The sequence below is a fragment of the Oryzias melastigma genome, linkage group LG7 (assembly GCF_002922805.2).
Source record: "Oryzias melastigma strain HK-1 linkage group LG7, ASM292280v2, whole genome shotgun sequence".
Lineage (NCBI taxonomy): Eukaryota > Metazoa > Chordata > Actinopteri > Beloniformes > Adrianichthyidae > Oryzias > Oryzias melastigma.
Window position 1 is genome coordinate 10,671,954 of NC_050518.1, and position 16,630 is coordinate 10,688,583.

At 38.6% G+C, this 16,630-nt stretch overlaps 1 protein-coding gene across 8 annotated transcripts in view; it reads right to left on the bottom strand.

The window, feature by feature from the left end:
• The window catches only part of LOC112159609 (cyclin-dependent kinase 17), a 40,436-nt gene that overhangs the window by 15,342 nt on the left and 8,464 nt on the right, over positions 1 to 16,630 (bottom strand). For 5 of the 8 annotated variants that reach the window (XM_024293797.2, XM_024293800.2, XM_036212751.1 and 2 more), the window contains 2 exons: positions 14,731 to 14,895; positions 1,973 to 2,106 (listed from right to left, as the gene is read on the bottom strand). In XM_024293797.2, coding sequence (XP_024149565.1) covers positions 1,973 to 2,106; positions 14,731 to 14,895 — 299 coding nt within the window. Of the gene's footprint in view, positions 1 to 1,972; positions 2,107 to 6,802; positions 7,797 to 14,730; positions 14,896 to 16,630 lie in introns of those variants that run through there. The other 3 variants (XM_024293804.2, XM_036212752.1, XM_024293802.2) reach the window with 2 other exon arrangements.

Here is a 16,630-nt window from a genome sequence, read left to right on the forward strand (position 1 = left end):
CCGACACATGGCTGCACACACACACACACACACAGGCTGATGGGGAGAGAGAGAGTGGGCTGGCACTGTGCTGAGTGCCATCCACACACTCAGAAAGAGGAGGAGGAAAAAACAGAAGAGGAGGAGGGGTAAGTAGGAGCAGAAGAGAAAAGAATGGACAGATTCCTGAGGGGAAAAAGGCAGATGGGGGTAGCTCAGACAAAATGTAGCTCTTACATTATTCCCTACCATCATTTTGTCTTCCATCAACCTACTCTCCACCGCATCATATCCTAATAATATCAGCCAAATGGGAAAAAAGCCTTTTAGCTAACTCTGGCACGATTACACTTTCTTTTTGTCTTTGATCATAAGAAGAAGCATTCAAACTACTCTCCTGAACCTGCTCCTTTGGATCTCCCTGCTTTTGGCAAGAATCATTCCACCATCTATAATTAGTCTGTTACCCCTGCATGATCCTCTCTTACACTGCCCCTCCATCCTCGTATAAACAGAGCACAAATTAGTCCCTTTCACTGCTCACAGCAGCCAGAGCCTGGGTATCCAGAGGCATTCAAGTAGTGCTGCTGTGTCCACTGCACTTTGTAAGAAAAACCCACCGAGTCTGATCAACATGTAAGGGATGTGTAGCGCTAAAACAGCTGCTGGCTCATTGAGAGGTACCTAAACATAAAATGAAATGCAATTAAATAGGCATATCCATGTACATTGTTGTCAAATCCCACTTAAACATGCACACTGCAAAAACTGAAACTTAAGGGAAAAAAAGACCCTTGTCTAAAGGAAAATGTCTTCTTTTCTATTTTGCAAGAACCTAATCTTATGAAGAAAGTTTTACAGTAGCAAAATGATCTTAGTTTAAAGTCACATGTCACAAGTATCCGTTCGGGGGTTGACCCTATTGCAGGGGTGTCCAGAGTCAGTTTTCAAGTACCGGCCTCCTCCCCCTGATTACCTGAATCAGGTGTGTTTGGCCAATAAGGAGCTTCAATGGCAGGATAGTTGGAAAACATGAAGGACACCAGCACTCGAGGACCGATTTTGGACACCCCTGTCCTAATGGGTGGTTTTTGGGTCATTTGAGCTCAAGGTGGGTCACAGACGAGAGGGGCTGCCTCTTAAAGTGAGTGCAGATTTGTTTTTTCAGTTCCCTCTAGGCTTGTATGGCCATCTCAACAAACATCAAGAAAATGGAACATGCCATTGTCATGTGTGTGGTAAGTGTATCGTGAAGTACTTGCAAGGACAAAGTTACACGCACTTATGAGGTACGGTTGATGCTTTTGCACGGTTGATATGGCTCCTTACTGACCGCGCGCAAATGCTTTACGCACAGGGTGTGCACGTGTTACGTAAGTTAATTTATTCATTTTCTAAACTCGTTTTGTCCCTTTTGGGATCATGTGGGTGCCGAAGCCCAATCCGGCCACTCATGGGCGAAGGCAGGTGGATGGGTCGCCAATCTCTTCTAGGGCCATGATCACACATCTATTCGCACCTAGAGACAATAGAGTAACCATTTACTCTATAAAACCATGTTTTTGGACGGTGGGAGGAAGCCGGCGTGCCTGGAGAAAACCCGTGGACGGGGATAACATGCAAACTCCACACAGAAAGGTCCCACATTGATGATTCTGTTTCAGGTCCCACAGCCATGAATTGAACCAGGACCCTCTTACTGTGAGGCAACTACGCTCTGACTGTCTAATTTTATGATTTCTCAAAATGGAAATATACATACGGCATATGCACCTACTTCATCCATACATGGTGTCTCTGTGTTTGCTACAAGCTGTGTGAACCAATTTATAAGGTTTTTCAGTTTTCAGAAGTGTAAAAAGCATTTATTAGATTTTCTGACAGTCTTTGGCATTTTGTCAAATCTTACAGAATTATTTTTACTGGTGTGTTTTTTCTTGGACAGATCTGTGGGAGTAAGATGCGTTTTATAAGATCTTTTTGCAGGTGATACCTCATTAGAAATGCGGCGATGGTGGTTGTTCCTCATTCGAACCCTCACTGGACTGTGGACCTCATCGGAAGATGTTCCAGATGCTTGATCACTCTCACCATCTGATCCCATCTTCACATTTTCATGAACGATACCTGCACAATAAATAAAACAGTCAGCAATTAAAAATTTGAGTCTTTTGAAAGGATTCTTAGACAGATAGATACTAAGCCGGTCAATTTATCTCCTTAAAGGATGCTATATTAGGTGAACATCACTTTTTATCATTATATGATTGTCGTCACTCTTTAGTTAAATACCACTTTAAGGGTTTGTGCTACATGTAACGGAGAGTTAACCAAGTGTGTATAAAACGGCAGTGGTGAGATAAGAAGAGGTCAAAGATCGATGTAGCTGCATGCGACGGAAGCCTTCCCATCTCTACCGCCCCCACACCTTCATCTGACCCAGAATCCATCTGATTAATGAGTCACGGTGCAGCTGACAGGACTGCTTCCTTCCATGTTGTCTGTGTGTTACTGTGTGTAAATGTGGGGGGAGGGTGGAACCGTCTGTGTGGCTCCCAGCTTCAGAGTCTGGGTCACGTATTGTGCCTTTGGAAGTCTGTGTTTGGTGCATAAATTCCCCTTTCGTAATTATGAAGTCTTCTAAAAGGATCTAATGCAGTGTGAATATTATTGACTGTAGAGTTTAAATAAGCAGCAGCCACACCCTGGTAAAAGAACAACAGATAAGATTCATTAGGAAGAAAAAGAAATCCCTTAAGTGCTCATGACAACACAGTGGTGGGATATAATAACTGTAGGCCAGACCAGAACACTTGTTTGTGTGATGTACAAGAACCACAGAGCAAATACGACTGATTCTGGGTCATTTGTATACATCTATGTCATTTAAACTCTTAGTTTAGTGAAACAATGCAAAGAAAAAATGTATCAGAGACTTTAAAAACAACAACCTTTCTAAACAACACTATTTTTATTTCATCAATATAACATATATTTTCATCATTCATGATTAGGGAAAGAATATTAGAAATTCTTGAGTAAACAAAGATAAATGTACAAATTGCAAACTGATCAAATCAATTAAATGACATTTTATTTTAAAACAAGTCAAAACCATCCACTGTTAAGTTGTAGGCAGCACTGAACTGCCCTTGCCCCCAACACAGACAGTACTTGGCCTTCTGCCATTCTCCTAGCTGCAAATGAGGTAACTGAGCTACTGCTATGGCTGCTTTGGCATCACTGGGAGACCTGGAGTTCAATGAGGCTTCAATTCTACCCCGAAATAAAATAGCAGCAAAAAAACATGTTTTATTTAAATTGCACTACTAATCTGTGTATCACTCTTTGTACCACAACAAATAACAATTTTCCCTTGCAAATGTGATTAACTTGCGAATATTTTCTATGAGGTAAAATTAAAGCAATTTTTAACTAGGGGTGTGTGTATATGTTACATATCCCGATATCTGGTGTCTCACGATACCAAACCGTTCACGATATATATCAAGAATGTACCTGCACTATTTTTCACTTTCTTAAAGAAAACTCTACCTGAATATTACTATGTCTTTCATTGTAATAAAATGGTAAAATCCATTTTATTTAATGATCACAACATTAAGTACTGCAACTGTGTCTCATATACAAGTTGCTTTTACCCAAGCAAATTCATGGTGCTTTTATTTTGGTAAATTAGGAAATTGTTTTTAAAGGGAACAATCAATGTTGTCTGATTTCCATAACAAACTCATTTTAAGTAAGAAAAAAAAAACAGAACGAATGTGTCTTAACAAATATAAAAGTTTGACTTCCTGTTATGATGAGTTCTTTAAATGTTTTAAAGAAACTCCATTTAAGCTTAATTCCAACGCTTTCTGCTTAAAAATGATGTAGCTTTTCCTGTGATAAACAGTTTTTTTCACATTTTATCTCGCATATGTTTAAAAACATCTGTTTATACCTTTAGCGTACACTGTACTAATGCTGAAACTGATGAGCAATGGTTAAATAGTAAAACATTTCCCGATGTGGGTTAATCCTTGGAAAAGGGTTTAAATCCCAAAGTCTGACCGTCATCCTGTTGCATAAGAGGCAAACATAAGGTTACAGTAATGAAAGTGCGGTGGTAAGAAAACCGAGAAGTCAGCTGTCAGATAGCAAGAGTTAAGTCTTATGTCCCAGATGGCGAAACATAAAACTGGAGGTAACTGATACTCAAGCAAAAGGAAACCGATCCAGGTCATCTACACACAGATAGAAACACAAGTGTACATGGTTGTGATGAGTTAAGTATCCTGTGATGCGTATCCTAATACAACTAGGTATTTCTCCATTCTGAGAGGTGCTGATCTTCTCTGTTTCAGTAAACCCTAGCCAATTAGGGAAGATGAGACACAATGACCTCAACTAGAAGGAAAATTCCATGAACTGGGACACAAACAAGAAATCAGCGATTGAACACCAAAAGTGCTTTGTCATTTTTCATGTTAGTATGTTTACTTCAATCAGGCACTGAAGTGAACCAATTTCTCACCTATAAAAATGTAAGGAGATGATAATACAGTGTATCAGACCATAAATGTTCTGAGCTACCTGCCCATTCCAGTATGCAGGGAGGGTACTACTAGTTAAAGTAGAGTCTCTTTTACTATGCAGGAAGGTAGAAGGACATTTATGTTGGGAAAATGTATGATGTTCTTCCATCTTCCCAGATTTTGAAAAGATGGGTAAGTGAGGACCCATACAGTTTATTGGGCACATTCTAGCATGGAGGTATATTCAAGTGCGAAAACCCTTAGAAGAAGCTATTGAATAGAAAGAATGCAGCTAAGTGGGAGAAGATACAGGGAATGTTATTAGCTTTTGAAGGAGTAAAGAGCACCACATGCAGTCCATGGTGAAACTACTGGTCAGTTGGATGAAACCAGAGATTGGCAACTAAAAATAGACTTTGGAGTCCAACTAATAGCAAGATATGTTGTTGTGGTCTGAGTTAGAACAGAAGCATAAGAGTGTGGATGAAGTTTAGACCGTTTGAGGTTAGTTGTGATTGGTTTGTGACAAAGTCAGCTTGCGGGATAGCTGTGGTGTAGAAGTAGAGCAGTCAACCTCTGATTTGAAGCTTGCAGGTTTGGTTCCCACCTTGTCTATCCATGTGTCAAAGTGCTCCTGGTGGTTATAGTTTGGCACCAGTGTTCTGCAGCGAAGCTGCCATCAGTGTGTGCATGCTTAAATGGTACTGTGGCTGTAAAGCGCTTTGGGCCTTCAAGGAAGGCAGAAAATTGACGTACACAGCGTTCGCCATTTTGCTTTCTGCTGAGAGACCAGAGTATTAAAAGAAGGTACCTAAAGAAGGTAATAAACAAAATGTCAGCCTCTGCTACTGGCTATAGTGAGTTCTTGAGGACAAAGAATGAATTCTTTATGAGGTAGAGTCAGGTAAGTACCAAGCTAAAGAGTGACTTGTCAGATTTACTGGGTTTGGTTTTAATGTCTTGTTGCAGAAGCAATAAATGTAAGGCTGTTTGTTGCATCTTAATGAAATGTTTGTTAAGTTAGGTTGCACCAACTCGGAAAATGACATGATTTAGGCCTGCTAGCTGTGTAGCTTTTTGTGTATTGATTCTTAACCTTTTAATATTGTTAATTGACTGGACTTGGTGGTTAAAGTTTTTTTTTAGGAAAAAAGGAAGTTGTCTGGCTTTTTGTAGTATTTTGAGTTGGGTTTCTGCAAAAGCTAAGAATGGGACCTGCTTTTCTAATTTTATTTTAGTTCATCAAACCATATTTATTTTGATAATGGCGCCTTTACTGGGCTTGATGATTTAATTGAGATGATCCAAATAAGGACAGTTGTTCAGCTGGTTGTTTTTTTTTTTGTGGAAATTATATGTTATTGATGTCTTTACTTCTTTTTTGTTCAGTTTATTCATAAATTCTTGAGTAGACTGACATTGCTATTGAGCCTAAAGCAGCTGGACAGTGTTTAGTATATCATGATTTTTCTATTTGAGCATGGTCTGCCTCTCATTTATTCATTTTCCATCTCTCTTTCTTTACTTTTTCTATACTTAAAGTTGCAAAGTATCTTGGAGATTGGCCTTCATCATAAAATTGAGTTTAGTTTATTTATTTACACATAAAAACTTAGATGTGATAATTTGCTAGGATAAACTAGCTGTTAACATTGTAATTGCTCATTGCAAGCTTTTGTATAGTTCCACAGATGTATGATGGAGCAACATGGAATCTTTCTTTGAGGTTAACCAATGGCTTAGAACGTCATTTTAAATGTCTGTCTGGCTTCAAATTAAATTGTTGTCCTTGTTTTTTTAATATTATTACTGCTTTTTTTTTTTTTTTTGGTTACAGGCATATTAATTTTTATATCTTGCAATTACCCAGATCTGAATGAACTCCAGTTGGCTTTAAATATATCATCAACATTAGACAGAAATGTCAGCATAAATACACAAATGCTTGCACGAAAAAGGTAATAAAAGCATAATACCCATCATGGGCATTTTAGTATTTAGCTCTCATTTGACAAAGCCAGACAATAAAATTCCATTAACTGCTTGAGGCTGCACTAAAATATTTGACGTCCCCATTACCCACTATTATTAGCCCAGGCACAATCTTTGACTTAGACGCTGGCATTACTAAAGTTCACTTTATGAACCTATAGAGAACGTCAAGTAAACGTTACTAATAGTACCTGCACACACGTACATTTTTTAGATGAAATCTAATGACTGGGGACCTGTGAGATGAGAATATTGTTGAACCCAAGGATGGAGATGATCGCTGGAAGACTCACCAATGCGGTTTCCTGGAGGACGACATGAGTCTAGCATTCGAAGCATGCGGAAAGGTGATAGCCTCAGTGGGGTGTCCCTCTCCCCTGTCCTCATCCCCTCACATATTCTAGATTCTCCCCCTTTGGATTCTCCCATCCACGAAGCATGAGCAGAGTTCCCCTGAGAGTTGTTTGACATATCCATTGCTGCTGTATTTAATGCACTACCATTTAGGTGGCATCAAAAAAGATGAAAAATGTATTTCTCAAAAGAGACAAAAAAATAATCAAGTCTGTTCCAGTACTTCACGTTATTAAAGTCCAGATTTTAGTCAGGCAATCTTGATGGCATCCAAGTAACTTCTATTAAAAAAGAGAAAAAAAATCCAACCCAGTGCACCTGCTCAGGAGCGTCCCAAGCACAGGAAAGTAAGTCTTACATTGCAGGAACAGAAGCAGACTGGACCGGCACACTGATCAAGACGCAACAACTCCCTGGGCTGCTACTCCACTTTGACGCTCTCCCTCTTTCTGTTCTGTTTTTTCAGTAGATGCTCCCTCCACCTCTCCTCCTTTCTCACTTTTTTTCCTGTCTGCAGTCACACCGCTTGCTGACTAAGGAAGGTCAAACACTGTGCAAGTGAAAAATGCTGCAGAGACAGTTAAACTCACGCCAGCACAGAACTCAGAGAATAACAAGTGTTTCGTCTCCACCTGTATAATTCAAACATCACAACCTAAACAGTTACGATGTCCTAAACTAGCAGTTAAAAAATAACAGTTTTATCTACTTAGTCAACTATCTGCGACATCTCCTCCTTGCATCTATCTGTTTTTGTTCATTCCTCTTTATCCAATGGTCTTCCTCGATCGGAAGGCTTGCCTTGTCCTTGCTCTTCCCTGTTTTCTAGCTCACCAGTCTATTGAGGTTGTTGTGCTGTCGTCTTCTCCCCTCCCTCCACCACTCCCTCCTTGCCTGTGGCACCCCTATCAGTGCTTTCAATGTTGTTAGTGCTCTTGCCCCTCCCTTCACCTTGCTATTATTCTCCTCCCTCTCATGTGCCAACAGTCCTTCTCCCTCCACCTCTTCCTGTCTCCATCTTTCCATCCCTCATTTTCTGTCTCAGTTAGGATTCGGAGACGGTATTGAATTTCTTCTTGGCCGTCTTTTCACTCGGATGACATTTTTGTCTTTTCTCGCTATGTTTCTATCCTCTCCCTGGTGCTCTCTCTTTCCCCTGTCTCCTGTTTGTTCTTATCACTGTCTGAGGAGGAAGATTAAACCCTGAAGCTTTGATTTTGATGCCTCTGGCATCCAAACTGCTTTCCTGTCTCTGCCTTTTCTGATGGACATGACATAGTTAATTATGCTCGAGCAGAGCAGCGCAAGCATCCAGCCTGCCATGCTGATGCCTTTGCACCAAGAGAAAACACATTCCACATAGCACTGACAATCTGCTAGAGAATATAGAGCCTCTTCAATCAAAAACATATAAAACAACACAACAGCAGGTTACAAAGCATCAAAGTTTTCTCTTTACAGATGACTCAATATTTTTTCTGGGGATGTTTTTCCACTGTAAAACCTTCAGCTGTTTATTGATGTTGTCCTTGGTTGAAAAGCTGTGTGTGTCTGATGAGTTTTTCTGAGGAAGAACCTTTTAACCACAACTCTCATGGAAAGAAGGAAAAATGATGTCTTTAGCTTCAACATTTACAGAAAAGAAGATAAAGTGACCCACTTGCTTTAACTTACTATCAAACTGATAGGAATACACCATAAATAGAGCAGTACCAGGACTATAAAGCCGCTGATATCATCACTGTGTATGCTTAACTAAACAACAAGCCATGAACGGGTGTGGTGATGCACTCATACGCTGGAGATTGTTCCACACTCTTATCAAAAGTTAGAACACAAACAGGGAAACTACACAGTCCAGCCCAGTTCTTGCACACAATAAAACTGTCATATGCCATAAGGTGCATAAAATGTTAGGGCCGTAGTACACCTGTGGTTTTATTGCTACTAATAACTTGTACAGTTTGATGCTTTATTATAAATATATATAGCTTCCCATGAAATTAATAAATTAATAAGAATTGTTGCATCTTTGAAGTTTCATGGATTCTGTCCTACTGGGGCTTTAAATAATTTCCTTTTCTGCTGGGATTTTATTTCCTATCAGAACTTGATGTCTTGACATTACATTTCATTAGTCTTTAATAAACTCTTTTACTTTTTATACATTTCATGCTAAACCTATTTTTTTGGGTTGGAGCAGTAGCTTTAATTTTAATATTTTATAACTAATGTTTGTGTTTTTTTCATCAAAATCGCAATTATTTTATCTGTCTACACAATTTGTAAACAAAAAAAACACATAACAGCAAATATTTCAGTGTTTGTGTTTCATAGCCATCTTTTTAAGAGATGAAGCCAATAAAGCTGAATAACTAATGCATATGAGATAGACTTTGGAGGCACTTTTGACGCAAATCTTTCATATCTGAGTAATATTAATAAGATTAATGTGTTGACATGTTTTTTGATGTTGTAACTGTTGTGACTGCATCACAAGATGATCTCTAGTTAAAATAATATGACAGCACTTGTATGATGTGGGTAAAAAATACTGCAAACACAATACTGCAGGTTGTTAGCTTTGATTTTCACCGTTTTTCACTTCAGAGTTATTAGTGGAAAAATGGTGCTAAAGCATTAACTATCCATCCATCTTCCTGACCGCTTTGTCCCTTTCGGGGTCGCGGGGGTGCCGGAGCCTATCCCGGCTACTGAAGGGCGAAGGCGGGGTACACCCTGGACAGGTCGCCAGTCTGTCGCAGGGCAGCATTAACTAAAACATTTCTATAAACAGAAATGTGTCAAAAAGGACCAAGATCAGAAAGTTAAAAAAAATAAATAACTCAAAGGGTATTCAGAACAGATTACCTAGTTCAGGTATGTCCACCTAATTAGAACATGCCAGAGCAGGGTATGTCGGAAAACATTTAGGAATGTGGCCATCGAGTTCTGGAGTCGCCTATCTCTAGCCTAAACGCTTTTAGCAAGTACCCACTAGGCACGGACACATCTATTAGATATATAAATCATGGTCATTTTAAAGCTATAGATATACATTATGCATCTTATAGCCATCGATTCATAGATGTCTACTGAATATTGCTCTTTTGATCTCTAGTAGACGACTCTCCCACAGCTAATTGCAGCCCGTTCCCATAATTCCTTGCGCGTTTTAGCCATTTGGGTAGTTTCTTTCACCGGACACATGATGTCTATAGTTATCTAATAAATGTCTACAATAGATGTATATAACTAACATGCATCTACAGTTGATGTCCATTAGTTATCTAGTAGATAATTACAATCGATGTCTGATAACTAAAAGACTATTGCAGAGGTCTACTGGACTTCTCAGACACTTCTATCTTGTTACTCTATTAGGCGTCTACCAATAGTGTTCTGCATATGCTTATACTAATAATAAGCTACTTTGACAACAGAAGAAATCTTTTATCATCATTTTTTTTAGTTATTTGACGAGTTAAGAATTTAAGCAGAAACAAATATGTTGGATTGTTGTTTTTAAGCAAACATGTAGAGACATTTAACTCCAGGTAAATTTCAGTAGAAATGTTTGCTATTTCTTGAAATGTAGAACTCTGTGGTTCCTCGTCGGCTGCATGGTGGCCTAGTGGTGATCTCTTTTCTCATACAGCTTGAAGAGTATGCTTCAAATTCCAGCTGGGACCTTTCTGTGTGAAGTTTGCATGATCTCCCTCTACTGGTGTGGATTTTCTCCTGCTTCCTCCCACAGTTCAATAGCATGTTTCATAGGTTAACTGCTGTTTGCAAATAGCTCCTGTGTGTTTGTGTGACAAACTGCTGACCTGATGAGGTCAGTAGTTGGATTGGAACTTGCAAACCTGTGACCCCAAAAAACGATTCAATAGGTTCTGAAGATGAATGGATGGATGTAAAATTGTAGATAAAATTGGTAGACATCTAATAGAGTAACAAAATAGAGATGTCCTGTAGATGTATATTAGGTATCTAATGAACATCTTGTACCTACTGGGTACATCCCCATTTGTGGGAATTTTAGTTTTGTCTTTTAAACGTTAACAAAATACAGAAAAGCCTTTCCACCCTTCATGTAAATATAACAAATTTAATGTTAGGACTACTTGTAAAAACACCCTTTGTTACACACACCATCTCATTTACAAATCTACTCGCCTTCTTTAACATTTAAACATGAAAGCTTTGCACATTGAAGCATCGTGGGAATGTTTTAGAGAGTCTAAATTAATAACAAAAACTTTGTTTCAAGCAGCAAATCACCATAGTAATAAACTTTTTCTTGATGCTTTGTGGCCAACGACGCACACTTTTAGATGAATTAGAGTCTTTTACGGTGCAACATCAAAGAAGCTTGTTGATGGGAAAGATTTCTTCAGCTTCAGAGGGCTTCAAAAGTCAAGGACAAAAGCTCGCCCTACAGCCATCACGCTTTATATTCCCAACCGCATACATCAAAGAGTTCCTTCTTGCTCTGCAGCCATTTCACGCCACTTTTCCCTCTGCTCACGGCCTTCCTTCATCGTTGGCTCCTTTATTGTCACCTTCTAAGAACCTTTTTACATTTCCTAATTCATAAATCCATAAGCAGTTAGACTAGAGGCTAAAGAGACACTAAAAAGTATTTTATCACCCCAGAGGAAAACACATGAAAGAGAAAAGAAATATTCCACCAAGGCAAATAGGAGGTGGTACAGTTTAAGAGTTGAATAATTACTGCACGCTTTTATGTGCATCTTAGATAAATTATTAATCTATGGGGACTACGGGATCTACCAGCTCCGTTTATGGCAAACCCTATAATCCCCTGACACTCCCACCGCCACAAACCCCACCATTAGTCTACGTCTTCATGAAAACAAGCATTTTGCTCGAGCTGCAAGCATGAACTTGTGAACAAACCCTGACATACATTAGAAGCTTCCAGGAACCAACTACATAAAAGGAGTCCACTTCATTGTTCATTTTGAATCTAATCCTGGAGCAAATGGATGGCAGAGAGTGACAGGGGTGAAGGGGAGAGTTTGCAGCTATTAATGCAATGTTAATGCATTACATTAAAGCCCTTGCACAGACAAGGCTCCTCCTCGATGGACAAGGAGAGAAAAGCCTACAGTCTTTCCTAATACGGTGAAATGATGATGAGAAAAGGATGAAGCAGCAGAGGGGAAGACATCTTCCACGGCGTGGAGAGCAGCAGATTGTGGTGGGTTTTTGTTCAGAAAGTGTGCAGCTTTCAGCTGTTCTGCTCTCTACAAAAACAGACAGGCCGGTCCTCTAATCCTCAGCACTGTAACTACAGATACTCAAACAAACTGAGAGGGAGAGATCAGGCCGTGGTAGAAAAAGATCACACTTGTCTGGAAAAGTGTTAGATTGGCAAAAAGAGGAAACACAAGCCACACCCTTCTAATGTAAACAGACAAGTATAAGCTAATATAAAACGATTTCTAACTACAAACACATATGGTTGAAAATAGGGAATTTGGAAAACACCAGTAGAAAAGGTGAGAAATCTCCTTAGCACAGCAGGAAAGAGAGATCGTATCATGTCGCTCTATTAAAGGCTGCGTCGTGCTTCGACTGCCGAGTGGCACACAGTGAGTCAGCAAGACCAACCAGTGGGAAATGCACAGCACATACAACAAACCTCTTAAAAAATTTCAAACTGCACCTTATAGAGGCTTTAATAATAGAGCGACATCAATTCTAAGGTTTGAGTCGAACTGTGGTTCTTTCTGGGGCTTTTTTAAGCCTAAAGACAGCTGTGGATTTCTGAGTCTCTGCACCACAACAGCAATCTGTGGGCTTGAAATTGATACATTCACATCCATCTAGATATCACTGTGTATTCCTGCATGGAGGATAGACTAACTATTAGTTTCTCCACAGAAAAGTACTGACAAGGGTATCCTTTAACTAAAAAAAAAAACACCCCCAACATAAAATAATCCCAGATCCTTAATTAAAAGGTGCAAAAAACTAAATTTAAAGAATAATTAAAAATAGAACTTCAATAAAAAGTAAAATATTTGGTTATTTTGCATTGCAAGAAATATGTGTTATTGTTTTTATTAGGGATGAGTTGATAAATTGATCCATAAAAGTAGAGATCTCTCTAACCCATAAAGCTAAAGTCCACTAGCTTGATGCTAACGTTTAATGGAATTTCCCATAAGACGGCTAATGCTAACGCTCGGTCGACCTAAACATACATTGCTGACAAATAAACAGCTTTATAGACTCACAGGGCTTCACTTTTAAAACTCTTTTAATGAAACAGTTTTAAAGCAACCATTTGTGGTCTAATGCACCGATTTGTTTTGCTCATTCTTTTCTTCTTTTGAAATTAAGTGTAATGCTAAACCGCAAGTGCCACCTAGTGGCTAAACTGAAACGCCATCCAGGAGATACATTGTAAATTACCTGCACATTTTTCTTGGAGCTTCTCCGTTTCGGAAACCATTTAACACTGTATGCTATTAATAATCCCATTATTAGTTTGTTAATAAATATTATAGTATGTGAACTGCATCATATCAATCTGAATATCTTCAAAACATACATAGATTATTAATGTAATTCTAACCGAAGTAGCTAAATGTGTAACCATGTAAGCTCAGAAATGCATTGAATCAAATTGAATTGAGTGGATCAAAAGAATCGCTAAAAAATAATAAATAACAATAATTTAAAAAAAAACATGAATTGTATCAATCTTTTTCCCGTTTAATAAGCTCGTTTTCATGCTGAACTCATCTCCAGCATGATCATCTTCAGTTCCTCTATTCATGCATCCTTGACTTTCTTCTCTTCAATGCGTCCTGATGTAAGCCATCCCGCCACACTGGGAAATGAGATTACCGGGATCCATACAGTCACAGACGACGTTACATAATGCATGCAGAAGGAAAAACTGGTTGTGCTAGCATGTGTGTGAGGAGCATGAGCATGTATGTGTTTGTTTGTGGATGTTGGATTAAGGTCATTACAGCTTTATCCTTCCACAGCCGTAGTAAATGCTGGAGGGATAGTCAAGTTGTGTCATTAAATAAGGTTTTACTCTGTGAAAAACCTCTTAGATAAACACGCACAGAGAATTTATATCCCTCCTTTGGAAAGAAAAATATACAGGGGCTAACCAACTTTAGAAAACAGGAGGAAAAAATATTATTCTGAAAACTTTTTAAATTGATTATGACAATAATCTGTAATCTCAACATGTTTACAAAAGGTCACAACTTTTACTTCAGTTCATAACTTTGATTATTCTGTAGGTGAATCAAAATACATTCCTAAAAATCTCTCATCTCAATTTATTAATCTCTAATAGCATCAAATTCCAAGTGGGGATTTCTTTTTTTTTGACTGACTGCATGTTTTTCCATTAACATGAACCAATATTGTTTAAGGGAACCTTCAAAAGCAGACTTTAAATACTGCAACCGGAAACTTGTGAAACATTAAGAATCCAAGGTGCGGGGCATGGAAAGATCTTAAAGATCCTATGTGCATCTGGTGGGATGTGAAGCAAAATACAATCTCAGAAAGAGGCATGTACATTTAAACCACAGATGCATAAAAGCTGTAAAAATTGACATAAAATATGGCAGCACAGCGACTAAAAGCACCATTAGTTAAAAAAAAGGGAAAACAATTGAGAAGTATATTGAATATTATTTGAACTTCTCAACAATTTTGCTTTTCTTTGCAGAGCTGAAAGTTGTATTTTCTAAACAGCAGCATAAAGTGACAATCCGATTAACTGCAGTTCCTCTCAGTTGTATTTTCTTGTTATAGTTTTGTTCATATGGCATTGCCATTGTATGTGCTTGAGTGTGTATACCCAGAGATCCAGTCCTGTGCAGGCTCAGGAAGGCTCTGTCTCTTTCCAGCGCCCCGCCTGGCTCTCTGCGCAGAGCTGTGCGGCCCAGATGACCGGCATATTGACGCAGGAAGGAGGGAGCGCTATGGGAGGCAGGAGGGTGCACTGAGCACACCACCATGGGGACTGAGACACACGACGAACAGGGGGCGGCAAGGGAAAAGAGGGAGGAGTTAAAAAAAAAAAAAAAAAAAGTAAAGGGTCCCAAGAAAAGTAAGAAAGATAAAAATGGGATGATGGTCCAAACCAGAAAATGCAGAGCAAGAAAGAAAAGGTTTTAAAAAGGGGGTCATACAAGAAGAGGGAAGGAGAGAACAGGAGAAGGAGGAAAAAAGATGACATAAAGTCACAAAAACCAGGCAGGCAGCAGAGCATGTACAAAAAGTACAATACATAGTTGTATAAGTTGGGGAAACAATTGCTGTATTACTAAGGAATACACAAATACCATTTTAAATGAGATGTTTAGATGCAAGTGGCATGCAAAGTGAGATATACCTGGAGTTATGAGTGATGAAGACTGATTAGAAGAGGAGTAGGAAAAGACAGGCATGCATGCAGAAAACTGGAGCACGGCGGTGAAAACGGGCTCTGCCGGTGACTGGTCATTCATTAAAAGCTAAGTTTTAGCTTTTTAAAAATTGTGAAAAAAGTACTGCAAACTACACTGTCTATAATCCAGATTTAGTTGAGTTAATTAATCTGCTTTTGAAGGTAGCAGATGAAAGCCCATAAAACACTTCCCCTTCTCCTCTACATTCCAGCTTAAATTTCAATGAGATTAAGGTTTAGACTTCGCACCAATTCTCACATGACTCCTGTCCTCTAGAGTTAAACCGTGAGAGGGCAGATCATTAAAATACACCTAAATTCAACACTAAGGTCTGAGTAAAAACTGAAGATTAAAATAAAAACTGCTTTTGAAAAGAAACATGAAAAACATAAATGCATATTCGAGAAACGCACAAAGAAGGAGAGTAATGTAGAGCAGCTGTAAAACTTTAATGTTGCTCTCATTCCTCTCTACATCACTTCCTCTTTTCCTTTCCCTTAGCCTTGCTGGCTGAGCTCCCTGAAAACGAACTGACAAAGCCTGAGCAATTTAAAAGAAAAAATAAAGGTGCAAAAATAAGAGATAAAAGGATGAGATGGCAAAGAAAAATAAAAGAAAAGACTCTTATTAAATAACTGACACCACAACCTGGGAGTTGGACAAGTAACAGCAACCGTATCTTATTTTCTCTTGTATCGGTTTGATAAAGCAGCAAAATAAAACAAAGCTAGTTATAAATAACATTTCTTTTTGTACTTTTGCTCTTAGAAAAGACAATCTGTAGTGATTAAGTCGTGACCTCCTTTTTTCAATGTGTTACTTGGTTTTGAAACCATACAAGTGTGGTCACGCTCTTCTGAGTGAAAGGTCCTGATTGTTATCCCAAGTCGGGCGTGTAATTCTGGAAGTTGACCAGCAGATGGCACCCAAAGTATCTCATTCACATGCTTCCTCTTGTGCAAACTGATGCAAAACAGCCTGTTTACAATGATGCCAGTTTAGGACATCAAATAGATTTCGAGCTATAAAGTAATTAATCATTATTGTAAAATAATAAATTAAATATAGAAGATGGACAAACTGTGACGACACTGATAATGATAATGAATAAAGTTGTTTGCAGCAAATTATACAAAAAAAGCTCAGGAAAAATATTAGAAATTTGTGTAAACCGGTCTTACACTTCCCTTGCAAGTGCCAACAAAATTTCAAGAGATTGGAGTGCAGATGTATTATGTTTTAGGTTGTTTATTTCATGAACTCAGTTATATCTCCATTAAAGAAAAAAAAGAGGCTTAGTAAGTATAT